The 14849-nt window shown below is 42.2% G+C and overlaps 1 protein-coding gene across 2 annotated transcripts in view; it reads left to right on the forward strand.

The window, feature by feature from the left end:
• The window catches only part of LOC106599529 (ephrin type-B receptor 1), a 341747-nt gene extending 331490 nt beyond the window's left edge, over nt 1-10257 (forward strand). For both annotated transcript variants that reach the window (XM_014190808.3, XM_014190811.3), the window contains exons 14-17: nt 2648-2841; nt 3207-3362; nt 4524-6183; nt 9890-10257. In XM_014190808.3, coding sequence (XP_014046283.1) covers nt 2648-2841; nt 3207-3362; nt 4524-4638 — 465 coding nt within the window. In that variant the 3' untranslated portion in view covers nt 4639-6183; nt 9890-10257. The remainder of the gene's footprint in view (nt 1-2647; nt 2842-3206; nt 3363-4523; nt 6184-9889) is intronic.
• Nucleotides 10258-14849: the final 4592 nt, after the last annotated feature.

A 14849-nucleotide genomic window follows, 5' to 3' on the forward strand; every position in this document is an offset into this window, starting at 1 on the left:
AGAGACATTTGTCAAGATTCTGCTGAATTGCAGTGCTCTCAGTGGTAGCATGGGCACCTATAGAGACATTTGTCAAGATTCTGCTGAATTGCAGTGCTCTCAGTGGTAGCATGGGCACCTATAGAGACATTTGTCAAGATTCTGCTGAATTGCAGTGCTCTCAGTGGTAGCATGGGCACCTATAGAGACATTTGTCAAGATTCTGCTGAATTGCAGTGCTCTCAGTGGTAGCATGGGCACCTATAGAGACATTTGTCAAGATTCTGCTGAATTGCAGTGCTCTCAGTGGTAGCATGGGCACCTATAGAGACATTTGTCAAGATTCTGCTGAATTGCAGTGCTCTCAGTGGTAGCATGGGCACCTATAGAGACATTTGTCAAGATTCTGCTGAATTGCAGTGCTCTCAGTGGTAGCATGGGCACCTATAGAGACATTTGTCAAGATTCTGCTGAATTGCAGTGCTCTCAGTGGTAGCATGGGCACCTATAGAGACATTTGTCAAGATTCTGCTGAATTGCAGTGCTCTCAGTGGTAGCATGGGCACCTATAGAGACATTTGTCAAGATTCTGCTGAATTGCAGTGCTCTCAGTGGTAGCATGGGCACCTATAGAGACATTTGTCAAGATTCTGCTGAATTGCAGTGCTCTCAGTGGTAGCATGGGCACCTATAGAGACATTTGTCAAGATTCTGCTGAATTGCAGTGCTCTCAGTGGTAGCATGGGCACCTATAGAGACATTTGTCAAGATTCTGCTGAATTGCAGTGCTCTCAGTGGTAGCATGGGCACCTATAGAGACATTTGTCAAGATTCTGCTGAATTGCAGTGCTCTCAGTGGTAGCATGGGCACCTATAGAGACATTTGTCAAGATTCTGCTGAATTGCAGTGCTCTCAGTGGTAGCATGGGCACCTATAGAGACATTTGTCAAGATTCTGCTGAATTGCAGTGCTCTCAGTGGTAGCATGGGCACCTATAGAGACATTTGTCAAGATTCTGCTGAATTGCAGTGCTCTCAGTGGTAGCATGGGCACCTATAGAGACATTTGTCAAGATTCTGCTGAATTGCAGTGCTCTCAGTGGTAGCATGGGCACCTATAGAGACATTTGTCAAGATTCTGCTGAATTGCAGTGCTCTCAGTGGTAGCATGGGCACCTATAGAGACATTTGTCAAGATTCTGCTGAATTGCAGTGCTCTCAGTGGTAGCATGGGCACCTATAGAGACATTTGTCAAGATTCTGCTGAATTGCAGTGCTCTCAGTGGTAGCATGGGCACCTATAGAGACATTTGTCAAGATTCTGCTGAATTGCAGTGCTCTCAGTGGTAGCATGGGCACCTATAGAGCGTCGTCCCATTTCTGATGATGATTCATTTTCACACGCTAGAATCTCTATCGGTGTCAACTTTTCCTGACTTTTCCCTGATTCAACCTTTAAGGGGTAACAATTCATCATACGGCATACCATATGAACATGCTACGATTTAGAGAGGAAGCGAGCATTTGTCTTTCTATCGAAAACCCTTTTTGTCTTTGTATAAGGCCATGTGCAGCATAGCTACAGTACAGCACTACTTATCTACCATCAGGCCTTCATAGCCTTTGCAGTTTCTACGGAACTAGTGTCAAGTACCTGCATTTCACCACATTAATTAAATGCACTCAGCCCTTTCCCAAGACACTTTCCCACAGAGTCAGAGTATAGGTCCTCTCCATCCTTTTATACCGACGTGTGATTCGCTAGTGTCAAGTAGGAAGGGCACCTCAGCCTGAGTGCTGTCTGTAGATTAATCGGTGAGAGAGAGGGGGAGAGAGAGAGAAGCAGAAAGATAGAAGGAGAGAGAGAGATTGACGCTAAGTGAATTGCTCACTAACCACTCAATGAAACAGAGAAACTAGGGCCTGGTGTTACAGTGATTTAGCAAAGGGGTCTAGAGGAAGAGGGAAAGTGAAAGGGAAGCAGAAAGGCTTCTATAATTCTCAGCTTTTCCTACAATTCTCTGATTTACTGCACATTATTGATCTCCTGTAATCATGAACTGGAGTCTAGTGACTACCCTCGGATGTCTTCCTAATTGGCCTTCTCTATGGCACTGTCTGGCAATGGTCCACCTACCTTGTCACTCTGAGCAGCCCTATTTAGACTCCTGTCTAGCATGAACTTCTGGATTCAAATATGTTTTATTACATATAAAACATATACAGGTATCAATGTACTGTATACAAATTCCATTTAGTTTTTTACAAAAAAGACAACAGGAACATATCAAAAATGATAACAGGAGTATTACATCAAGATATCATTGGATTTAAACAGCATGAACCTCAAATGACTACCTTCCACTGACTACCTTATGCCTTCTCCACAATAGTCCTGTCTAACATGACCCTTACTGACTACCTTCTGCCTTCTCCACAATAGTCCTGTCTAACATGACCCTTACTGACTACCTTATGCCTTCTCCACAATAGTCCTGTCTAACATGACCCTTACTGACTACCTTCTGCCTTCTCCACAATAGTCCTGTCTAACATGACCCTTACTGACTACCTTCTGCCTTCTCCACAATAGTCCTGTCTAACATGACACTTACTGACTACCTTATGCCTTCTCCACAATACCCTCTGCCCCCCTCTCTGTCCCCAGGTGATCAATGCCATAGAGCAGGACTACCGGCTGCCCCCTCCCATGGACTGCCCCTCGGCCCTGCACCAACTCATGCTGGACTGCTGGCAGAAGGACCGCAACGCCCGGCCACGTTTCACTGACATCGTCAACACCCTGGACAAGATGATCCGCAACCCAGCCAGTCTCAAACAAGTGGCCAGCATCCCTGCAGTGTGAGTAGAAAAAATATATATAGGCTACCCCCCCCCCACATACACATACACATACACAGACTTCCTTAAACATGAAAGCCTATACCTCCACTCTGCACCATCAAAGCATCTCTCTCCTTTCTTTCTTTCTTTCTTTCTTTCTTTCTTTCTTTCTTTCTTTCTTTCTTTCTTTCTTTCTTTCTTTCTTTCTTTCTTTCTTTCTTTCTTTCTTTCTTTCTTTCTTTCTTTCTTTCTTTCTCTCTTTCTCTCTTTCTCTCTCCCTCTCTCTCCCTTACTTACCTTACTTACTCCTCATCTCCCTCTCTCCTCCTCTCACTCTATCCTCTTTCTCTCTCGTCCTCTCCCTCTCTCCTCTTCTCCTTCAGGCCTTCCCAGCCCCTGTTGGACCGTTCTATCCCAGACTTCAACACCTTTAGTTCAGTGGGAGAGTGGCTGGGAGCCATCAAGATGACCCAGTACAGAGACAACTTTCTCAACTCTGGCTTCACCTCCCTGCAACTGGTAGCACAGATGACCTCTGAGTGAGTCACACACATGCAGAGATGGGCATTATTTCTGTTACATGTATTTGAAATATGTATTTCAATTACTTCTGAGTATTTTGTAATTGGTATTACACTGGGCTAAACTATGCTCTGATGTATTTTGTAGCAAGATACTTTTGAGAGCTGTAATTTGTATTTTCAAAATACAAAATCATTTTACATACCATTTTTTGGTATCAGAAGTCTGATGGCACTATGGTGTGGTAAATGTGTCTGCTAAATTAACTAAATATGAATGGATATGTAAAAAATGTAAATTGCAAAGCATCCTAAGTATTATTCGCATGAGCTCCGCCCCGAAACAAGGCAAATAATAATACTCAGCGTGCTTTGCAGTTCATTTTGGTATGTTCATTTTCACATCCAGAGTGACTTGCTCAGTTAAGGTAGATAAACAACAACATATCACAGTCGTAGCAAGTAAAATATCTCTGTAACTGTTACTGAGAATGTTGTTGCTGTTCGGGCCGGCTTTTTGCAAATGGATTTTTGTATTTTCAGACACAAAATACACATTTTAATTAAATACATTACAAAATACAGGAATTTTGTAATTGTGTTTTGTAACAGGCTCACACACGCATGCACACACACACACGCACAGAAACACACACACACAGAAACACACATGAACACTAGTGAGCAAGCATTCATGTACACACGCACATTTCATCTAAAATCGATGATAATCCTGTCCAAATATTGGCCCTAAGAAACACCGCTATCTGTGCATTTGATGTTTTGTACATCTTTCTGGCTTCATAATGTTGTTTCTGAAATGTAGTATCATGATTTTAATCATCAAAGAGAGCCAAGGCCAGATCACTGAGAGGAAGACACATTGGGTTTGTTGTTTTCTTCTTCACAGCCAGTGGCTAACAGTCCTGACATGACCTCGGGCTTTGGTTATCTGTGTAAATGTATTAGACACCAAATGAATGTCTGTTTATGTACTTGCTTCTTCAGTACACACAGTTGAGGCATTGCAGATACAGTACTTAATACACATCTTAGTATTGACATATGTCCTGTCTTGCTTTCGCTTCCTCTCTCTCTCTCTCTCTCTCACTCTCTCTTTCTCTCTCTCTCTTTCTCTCTCCCCACCCCCTTCCACTCTCCCCCTCTCCCTCTTTCCAGAGACCTCCTCAGGATAGGTGTGACCCTGGCGGGCCACCAGAAGAAGATCCTGAGTAACGTTGCCTCCATGCGGGTCCAGATGAGCCAGTGCCAGTCGCCCACCACCATGGCATGACTGGAGGGGGCGCCGTGCCATGGGTCGGGCAGCATTCAGGCAGGCAGGGACTACAGCAGGAAGGACTACACCCCTCACCGAATGACCCCCAACTCGTCGGGACGCGCCAGGGTCGAGACTATCATCCTCATCTAATGGAACATCATAATAGCAGTAGACCAGGGTCCAGACCAATACTAACTATCACCTTCCACTAATCTGAGTTATAATGAGTTATGATCCAGAGTTCAGTGGGTTCAGAGAATGTTTTTTCTAATCTTAATCTGCGAGTTCTACAGTCCTGGAGTCTGGAGTGGACAAATAATCATCCTAGTCTGAACTATCCATTGTCTGGAGTTCCATGGGTTCAAATACTTTTGTCACATCTTAATCTGTGGCCATGGACTATACTATCATCCATGGATTATCATCAGTGTGTAGGCCTGTGTAATTTCACATCTGGAGCCCATGGTATATAGAATATGATCGTATTGTGCTGTAATCTAACCCCAGACCACCACAGGCTGACACGGGGATGGAGTCTGGGACTATCAGATGTATATCTTTACTGGATGATGGTAGACTGGAGAGGAGGACCAAGTAGAAGCCATTTTGAAGAGGAAGTTCATGTCATCAGAAGGTCTCTGATATGTCATTTGAACCCAGGCCTTCTTCAAAGACTAGTAAGGATGCTTGGCCTGGCTAGGGGCAGCGGAATGAAATGCGCGTAGGAAGAAAGCAATTCAAATTCACTATACATTATCAATATACACACATACAGAAAATGATACAGAGGCATACTGTGGTGTATGGTTGATTTGGTTTGACCATTTATCACCTTGTATTTTTTCTTCATTCAAAACTTTTGACATCTTGGAGATCTCATCAAGGTCAACAGTTGAACCGGCGGGAAAGGAGAGCTTTTGAGACATTTGTTGATATCTTGTTTTGTTTTTAACCATAAAAGCAGGGAACTCAGACCTCTCTTCCATTTTTTCACCTTAACACTACCTGTCGATGTCTGGGCTGATGGCCTTGCCAAAGGACTAGTGAAACGGCCTCGCCCAGATTCTGAGAATATATAAAAATATGTATATCTCTAACTAAATATGAATATATCTTCAGAATAAATCTTCATATTGAAGGTGATGTGTATGAATATGTATGTACAAAACTCTCTCTGCTTGCATTTTTGGCAAAGATGACGTTTTTGTGCACTGAATTGTAATGGAGATAGACACATACAATGCTGAGGGGTCACAATCCTGAATGAACTTTGACCTGGAAATAAATGTACAAAGGACCATGTACAAATTACTGTTTCTATAGATGTGTATAAAACAACTGTAGGGATAAAAAAAACGTGACCAAAACGTCCATTCTCTGGAGAGCCCATGTTAAATGGGAGTGTATCCATGCCGTATCTTGCTGATGAGCACTTACTTGTACAGATTATGTTGTTTCTTCTTTATTTCTTCGTTTGTTGTTTGTGTTGAAGGGATTGGAACCGTCCAGAATGGGAAGGAGAGTGGAGAGTGTCTCATCTCATCTGGCCAAATGTCTATGGTATGTATCTCCTATCGATCCTCATAGTAACTGTATTGGCAATGAATATCATACATCCTCACAAATGTGGTTTATTGGGAAACAGTAACGGTAATGAAATAAATAAACTGAAAGACGATCATGGAGTTGCTGGGGTCAAGTTCAGGATTTCATTATAACTACATATCATTGCCATTTAAAACATCGCCTTGATTTTCCTAGACATTCTCTAGGCATTCTGGCTGAAGAATGGCATCATTTACTTCATATTCGGCCATTTTATGAATAGCCGATAAGCTAATCAAGACATCTCAGATTGGAGAGGTGTGTGTGTGTGTGTGTGTGTGTGTGTGTGTGTGTGTGTGTGTGTGTGTGTGTGTGTGTGTGTGTGTGTGTGTGTGTGTGTGTGTGTGTGTGTGTGTGTGTGTGTGTGTGTGTGTGTGTGGCGTGTGTGTGTGTAAGAGAGAGAGAGAGAACGAACATCTGGGCCTGGCTTTGCCAACAGATGCCTGATGCCGTCCTGATGAACACACAGACTTAAACAGCTTACAGAGGCACTCCACATACACACACACACACACTACAGTCAGTCCCCCATGGCCAGCTAGAGCTGAGCCACTGACTTATCTATCCAGACCACTACAGTGTCACCATATGGATAGCCTCGGTGTTAGGAGGAGAGGATGTAGCGCCTCCAAGGAGTTCTGCTCATACATTAGTCCACCACACACCTGTTACCTTAAGTGGCTAGCTTTATAGCTATTAATATAGTACACTGAAATCAAAGTTCATTGTAAGTATAGGTAAGTTACGTTCCACATACTTTGGCCACTATTTATTTATATGTCCATAATGGGGTGAAAAAATCCACTTAAGTCAAATTTTCACTGGTTGTTAGGATTTGCACCAATGTCTGTATGTGGAACACAGTCTATTGTAATTGGTGGGAGAGGTCTATTCTTAAGATGGAGGCTACTGATGACATGAATGTTTTTTGATGGCGTTTGAGAGAGAGTATTCTTTTGAGTATGTTTAAGATGGTCATCTAGGAGGCGAAGCTGACGTGAGAGGTCTTACGGTTACATAGGGTTGATTGTACTACTAGGCCAGCTCTTGTCTATGCTAGCAGGCTGTGATTGCAGTGTGATTGGTGTAGTGTAGTCTCAAAGATGGTCTTAAACCAATCACACTGGATCTCAACTATGTCTGACAGCAAGGTGTAGGAACCTGCTGGTTCATGATAGGTTGAACTGCTCTGATGAATGCGACTGTAACGATCGTCGTAGAGAGGTGACCAAGATGCAGCGTGGCACGTGTTCATGATTATTTATTTTAATCAAACAAACACTCAAACAAAAATAACAAAGGGAAATGAAAGTGCACAGTTCTGTCAGGTACAGAAACACAAAACAGAAAACAACTACCCACAAACACAGGTGGGAAAAGGCTGCCTAAGTATGATTCCTAATCAGAGACAATGATAGACAGCTGCCTCTGATTAGGAACCATACTCAGCTCAAAACAAAGAAATACAAAACATAGAATACCCACCCCACACCCTGACCTGACTCGGCAAAAGTGAATACTTGTTTTATTACCAATCAAATAAAGGAGCCATATGAAGACGCTGATCCACAGGAATATCCACTTCATTAAAGCAGGAATTCAATGTAAAATTAACTACTCACCGCTGTTAAAGATACAGCTATAATCAGTAGCGGTGAATTATAACTTATGAATCACATATAGCCATAATAATTACAGTGCATTTGTCTGAGAACCCTGTTGATTTCAGTGACAGCAGAGGGGAAAGGCAGTTGATTATCTACAGATTAGGCCCGTGTATAAAGTTGTAACACAAAATCCCTTAACATCGTTGTAACTTATTGCATCGATCCATTGTAACCGCATCCTCAGGTGTTTTGTAATGACAAACTACTGCTTCCCCAAACACAGATATCCTAACCTGCTGTTACCACTAACCAGCCTCGGACAGCGTTGGGCTATTCTTTTAGGAGGAGTGGGGATCCATGACTAAGACTGAGGTACCCACCGTGTCATCTGAAATTAGAAATCGATGGCAGCCCATTAGCAGGTTATTAAGTATCCTCAAGCCCTTTACCCTTTCCTTCTCCCCTCTGTCTCATCTCTCCACCCCTCACTTGATCCTCGTCTTGGCCAGGCTCCAGCTCATTTATCCGGGGTGTAACGAACCTGTCCAGGTCTGGGTATGGGTTTAGGTCTGGGCATCACCAGGCCTGACTGGCTTGAGCTAGGACTGAGAAATGACCTCTATCTGGATCACTGCTCCAGTGCACAAGGCAGACATGGGACCAGGCCACCTGCTGGGGCCTCAAAGTCTGGCAGGGGTCTGATCAGCCGCAGGGAAAGAGACGGATGGAGCTGGGTCCAGGCATACACGTGAACACATGCACACACGCACACAGACTGATACAGACATAGATGCACACACACACAGGCACACACACAAACACACACACAACACACTATTGGCTCCCTCACAGCTTCTCCACCACAGTTCTTGATGAAGAGAGAGTGGGTCAGGACCTGACAGTGTGTGTCTGTGAGGGAAAACGAGAGGGAATGAGAGAAGAGAGGAAGTTGGCAGACTATAAAACAGTAACACTATTCTTTAAAGCAAGGTATATTGGATATATAATATATCCTGTATATATATATAATTGTTGTAGTGCAGCCTATAATATAGACCTAAGACCACCTGAGTTGTTTGAATAAACCCTGTGTGACAATCTATACGTTAAGCTCGTTAGGTTGACACCTAGCAGTTCAAATTCCTTTCAACATCATTCACACAAGCCCGGAGTACGCTACACATAACCATTCATTCTTCTGATTAATTATGTATATTTACTTAATGCAAGGATCTCATTTCAATCAATTATCTACGCTTCCATTCAACCACGTATCAAGTATTTGCCATGCAACATGCCTGTGTGAATGAGATGACAGTGCAGTCTATAATTTTTCCATTTTTCTATTTTTTCCATTTGCTAATGTTTGTCTTAGTAAAATGCTGACTCTAATAGCATTCCACTTCAATATTGTGACATGAAAAAGCAATCAGTGCTCTCTCTATAAAAGCCATTTCAGAATTTGCTGTCATTGTCCTATCCACTCCTCTTACAAAAAAGTTGCCTGATTTACTTCATATCTATTCATAAATGTAAAAGGACTGTTGTGTGGATCACTTAAGTAATATGGCCCAGGGGGTGTGGTATATGGACAATATACCACGGCTAAGGGCTGTTCTTCGCACGACACAACGCGGAGTGCCTGGATACAGCCCTTAGCCGTCATATATTGGCAATATACCACACCCCCGGGCCTTATTGCCCGAGGTGCCTTATTGCTATTATAAACTGGTTACCAACTTAATTAGAGCAATAAAATCAATGTTTTGTCATACACAAGTTATACCATGGTTTGATATACCATGGCTTTCAGCCAATCAGCATTCAGGGCTCGAACCACCCAGTTTATACTTTGGTATAAGATTTTACAATGCCATCTGTTTTGATTTGTCCCGTCTCTGTCTGAAAAGTGGGCCTGAGTGTGTCCATTCTTTCTGATGATTGCTGTTGCAGACATGTCAAGGCTAATCCATGTTTTGGAAAGTGTTGATTTGTTTCATTTAAAGATGAACACAAGCAGCTAATTCCTCTATCTCTGTGTTCTTGTATTTCAGATGATGGGGACACACACACACACACACACACACACACACACACACACACACACACACACACACACACACACACACACACACACACACACACACACACACACACACACACACACAACAGACCCATCATTGCTCAGGACAGCCAATAAGGATGAAGACAGCACGACAGGGAAGATGACCTCACTTTACGGTACACACAAGACGAAGGAACCAAATGTGTTTGTGTGTGTGTTTGATTTCCTGTGTGTCTCTATCTGTATAGCTACCACTTGTATACTGTGAGGAGTATGTGTCCAAGTTTGTAAACTGTAACTTTCTGAGAACTATTGTACTAAAAATGCACTCAATAAACGCCTTGGAAAACAAGTAAATCACCGGCAGTCCCAGACTCTGTGAACAATTATGATTATTCCAGTTTTTTCCACTTCTATTGTGAGAACAGAGCAAAATAGTTCAAAGTTATTATTCAATAACGCAACAGAGCCATGCTGTCACTGAAATGCATGAGGCAGAGAAGCTGAAGGATAATGTTTTTGTGAATAATGCTTTTCAATTATATTGGGGGCGAAATAAGCAGCTCTTGTCACTCCTGTCACTCGCCCACACACCACACACACACACACACACACACACACACACACACACACACACACACACACACACGCACACGCACACACACACACACACACCTGTCACCATTGCACCACTGTAAAAAGCCATCAAGTTGCTAATAAACGAGACATCACTCCAAATCCACAGAAACTTCCTAAGAAATCAACACTGAACGTTGCCAAGAAAAATGACAATATTGAGACAAACTAGCTGAAATGAGCCTCTCCCGCTCTCCCTACTCACGCTCACACTGTAGTGTGTGTTGGCAGACTGAAGCCTGTAGGGCTCCAACACAGGAGAATGTGTTGTACCACAGTAATTATCTGGTTAATGAAGTGACTCATAAGGCATGGGGACAACACTCACTGCACTGCTCCTTCATATTGGTTGGTAATTGATTGATAACATCCTGTTCGTTATTAGTAGAGAGAAGTGCGATGATTTTGCCAGGAAAGGGAGAAAAAAATTGAAAGGGGGAGTAAAAGCGGCCTGTTACATGATGAGGCATTGAAGCAATAATTGAATTCCAAAGTGTATTGGCAAAAGTGTATTGATTTTGTTTTATACAACTTGAAGAGGGTTGTGCCAGCTAACACAACATACAAGCCACTTTCTACTTTGGTTCTAAACTGTCACAACAGTGAACCTGAAGACATTAAGGCATGGATTCAATTCGATCACGTTGTCCACAATGCACGTTTTAAAGGCAATGTTCCCAGTTTCACGGAGACCACATTCACGGTAAATACTGCATAAAAGTACTGGAATCCTGTGGCGCGTTATTCAAATACCTTAGAAATGCTATTACTTCAATTTCTCAAACATATGACTATTTTACACCATTTTAAAGACAAGACTCTCGTTAATCTAACCACACTGTCCGATTTCAAAAAGGCTTTACAGCGAAAGCAAAACATTAGATTATGTCAGCAGAGTGCCCAGCCAGAAATAATCAGACACCCATTTTTCAAGCTAGTATATAATGTCACATAAACCCAAACCACAGCTAAATGCAGCACTAACCTTTGATGATCTTCATCAGATGACACTTCTAGGACATTATGTTATGCAATACATGCATGTTTTGTTCAATCAAGTTCATATTTATATCAAAAACCAGCTTTTTACATTAGCATGTGACGTTCAGAACTAGCATACCCCCCGCAAACTTCCGGTGAATTTACTAAATTACTCACGATAAACGTTCACAAAAAACATAACACTTATTTTAAGAATTATAGATACAGAACAACTTTATGCACTCGCTATGTCCGATTTTAAAATAGCTTTTCGGTGAAAGCACATTTTGCAATTTTGTAAGTAGATAGCCCGGCATCACAGAGCTAGCTATTTACACACCCACCAAGTTTAGCCCTCACCAAAGTCAGATTTACTATAAGAGAAATGTTATTATCTTTGCTGTTCTTCGTCAGAATGCACTCCCAGGACTTCTACTTCAATAACAAATGTTGGTTTGGTCCCAAATAATCCATAGTTATATCCAAATAGCGGCGTTTTGTTCGTGCGTTCAAGACACTATCCGAAAGGGTAAATAAGGGTTACGCGCCCGACGCTTTTCGTGACAAAAAAATTCTAAATAATACATTACCGGACTTCGAAGCATGTCAACCACTGTTTAAAATCAATTTTTATGCCATTTTTCTCGTAAAAAAGCGATAATATTCCGACCGGGAATCTGTGTTTTAGTACAAAGAGAGAGAAACTAAAAACATGGTGTCCCCTCGTGCACGCGCCTCAGCTCATTGTCCTCTGATAGACCACTTAACCAAAGGCGCTAATGTTTTTCAGCCAGCGGCTGGAATTACATCATTCAGCTTTTTCCCGGGTTCTGAGAGCCTATGGGAGCCGTAGGAAGTGTCACGTTACAGCAAAGATCCTACATTTTCAATAAACAGAGCCAAGAAGCCCAAGGAATGGTCAGAGAGGGTACTTCCTGTACAGAATCTTCTCAGGTTTTTGCCTGCCATATGAGTTCTGTTATACTCACAGACACCATTCAAACAGTTTTAGAAACTTTAGGGTGTTTTCTATCCAAAGCCAATAATTATATGCATATTCTAGTTTCTGTGTAGTAGCAATAACTAGATTAAATCGGGTCCTTTTTTTTATCCGGCCGTGTAAATACTGCCCCCTAACCCTAACAGGTTAACCTCTATGGGCAAGGCGGGACGAATTCGTCCCACCTACGTAACAGCCACCTGAATTCAGTGGCGCGATTTTTGAATCGTTTGAAATACTATTACTTCAATTTCTCAAACATATGACTATTTTACAGATATTTAAAGACAAGACTCTCCTTAATCTAACCACACTGTCCGATTTCAAAAAGGCTTTACAACGAAAGCAAAACATTAGATTATGTCAGGAGAGTGCCCAGCCAGAAATAATCAGACACCCATTTTTCAAGCTAGCATATAATGTCACAAAAACCCAAACCACAGCTAAATGCAGCACTAACCTTTTATGATCTTCATCAGATGACACACCTAGGACATTATGTTATACAATACATGCATGTCTGTTCAATCAAGTTCATATTTATATCAAAAAACAGCTTTTTACATTAGCATGTGACGTTCAGAAAAAGCATACCCCCCGCAAACTTCCGGGGAATTTACTAACAGTTTGCTAAATTACTCACGATAAACGTTCACAAAAAGCATAACAATTATTTTAAAAATTATAGATACATTACTCCTCTATGCACTCGATATGTCCGATTTTAAAATAGCTTTTCGGATGAAGCACATTTTGCAATATTCTAAGTACATAGCCCAGCCATCACGGCTAGCTATTTAGACACCCGGCAAGATTAGCCTTCACCAAAATCCTATTTCCTATAAGAAAAATGTTCTTACCTTTCCTGTTCTTCGTCAGAATGCACTCCCAGGACTTCTACTTCAATAACAAATGTAGGTTTGGTCCCAAATAATCCATCGTTATATCCAAATATCCTCTGTTTTGTTCGTGCGTTCTAGACACTATACGAATGGTAAATAACGGTCGTGCGCATGGCGCATGGCGTGACAAAAAATGTCTAAATATTCCATTACCATACTTCGAAGCATGTCAACCGCTGTTTAAAACCAATTTTTATGCCATTTATCTCGTAGAAAAGCGATAATATTCCGACCGGGAATCTGCAATAAGCTAAACAGCCGAATGAAATTTCTCCACGGGGGCGAATCGTGCACGCGCCTCATTCAATGGTCCTCTGATCGGCCACTTGGATAAGGCGATAATCTATTTCAGCCAGAGGCTGCCTCGTCATCGTTCAGGTTTTTCCCGGGTTCTGAGAGCCTATTGGAGCCCTGGGAATTGTCACGTTACAGCTAAGATCCTTACTCTTCAATAAACAGATGCAAGACGCACGACTCCTTGTCAGACAGGCCACTTCCTGCATGAAACCTTGTCAGGTTTTTGCCTGCCATAGGAGTTCTGTTATACTCACAGACACCATTCAAACAGTTTTAGAAACTTTAGGGTGTTTTCCATCCAAACCTGAACAATAATATGCATATTCTAGCTTCTGAGTTGGTGTAGGAGGCAGTTAAAAATGGGCACATATTTTTTCCATATTTTACTGCCCCCTAGCCCAAACAGGTTAAGGATTCACATGTGTGCTAAACAGAGTGTGCACATATGAGTGTGCACATATGTGTGCACATATGTGAGTGTGCACATATGTGCTAAACAGAGTGAGAAGTGTACTAAACAACCAAAAATGTAAATACTAAAAGTGGTGAAAGTAGTAGCCTACAATAAGGGAAAACTCCAGGTAAAAATACACTTTATCTAGTCCTTGGCCTATATCCTAATCTGACTTTGTTGCAGCGGTCTAAGGTACTATGGTTCGATCCCGGGCTGTATCACAAACGGCCGTGATTGGGAGTCCCTTCGGGTGGCGCACAATTGGCCCAGCATCGTCCGGGTTATGTGAGGTTTTGGCCATGGGGGGCTTTACAAGTAGGCCGTCATTGTAAATAAGAATTTGTTCTTAACTGATTGCCTAGTAAAATAAAGGTTAAATAAAATAATATATAAAAAAATATAAAAAACAGAAAGAGTCCAGACACTATTAGATTATGCTTTACATGGCAGACCAATCCAAACTATTAGATGATGCTTACCCAGACACACTTGGGACCCTGGGACTAAACACCTCCCTCTGCATCTGGATCCTGGACTTCCTGACGGGCCGCCCCCAGGTGGTAAGGGTAGGTAACAACACATCTGCCACGCGGTTCCTCAAAACGGGTGCCCCTCAGGGGTGCGTGCTCAGTCCCCTCTTGTACTCCCTGTTCACTCATGACTTCACGGCCAGGCTTGA

Source organism: Salmo salar, chromosome 03, assembly GCF_965601325.2.
Source record: "Salmo salar chromosome 03, fSalSal1, whole genome shotgun sequence".
NCBI classification, from domain to species: Eukaryota; Metazoa; Chordata; class Actinopteri; order Salmoniformes; family Salmonidae; genus Salmo; species Salmo salar.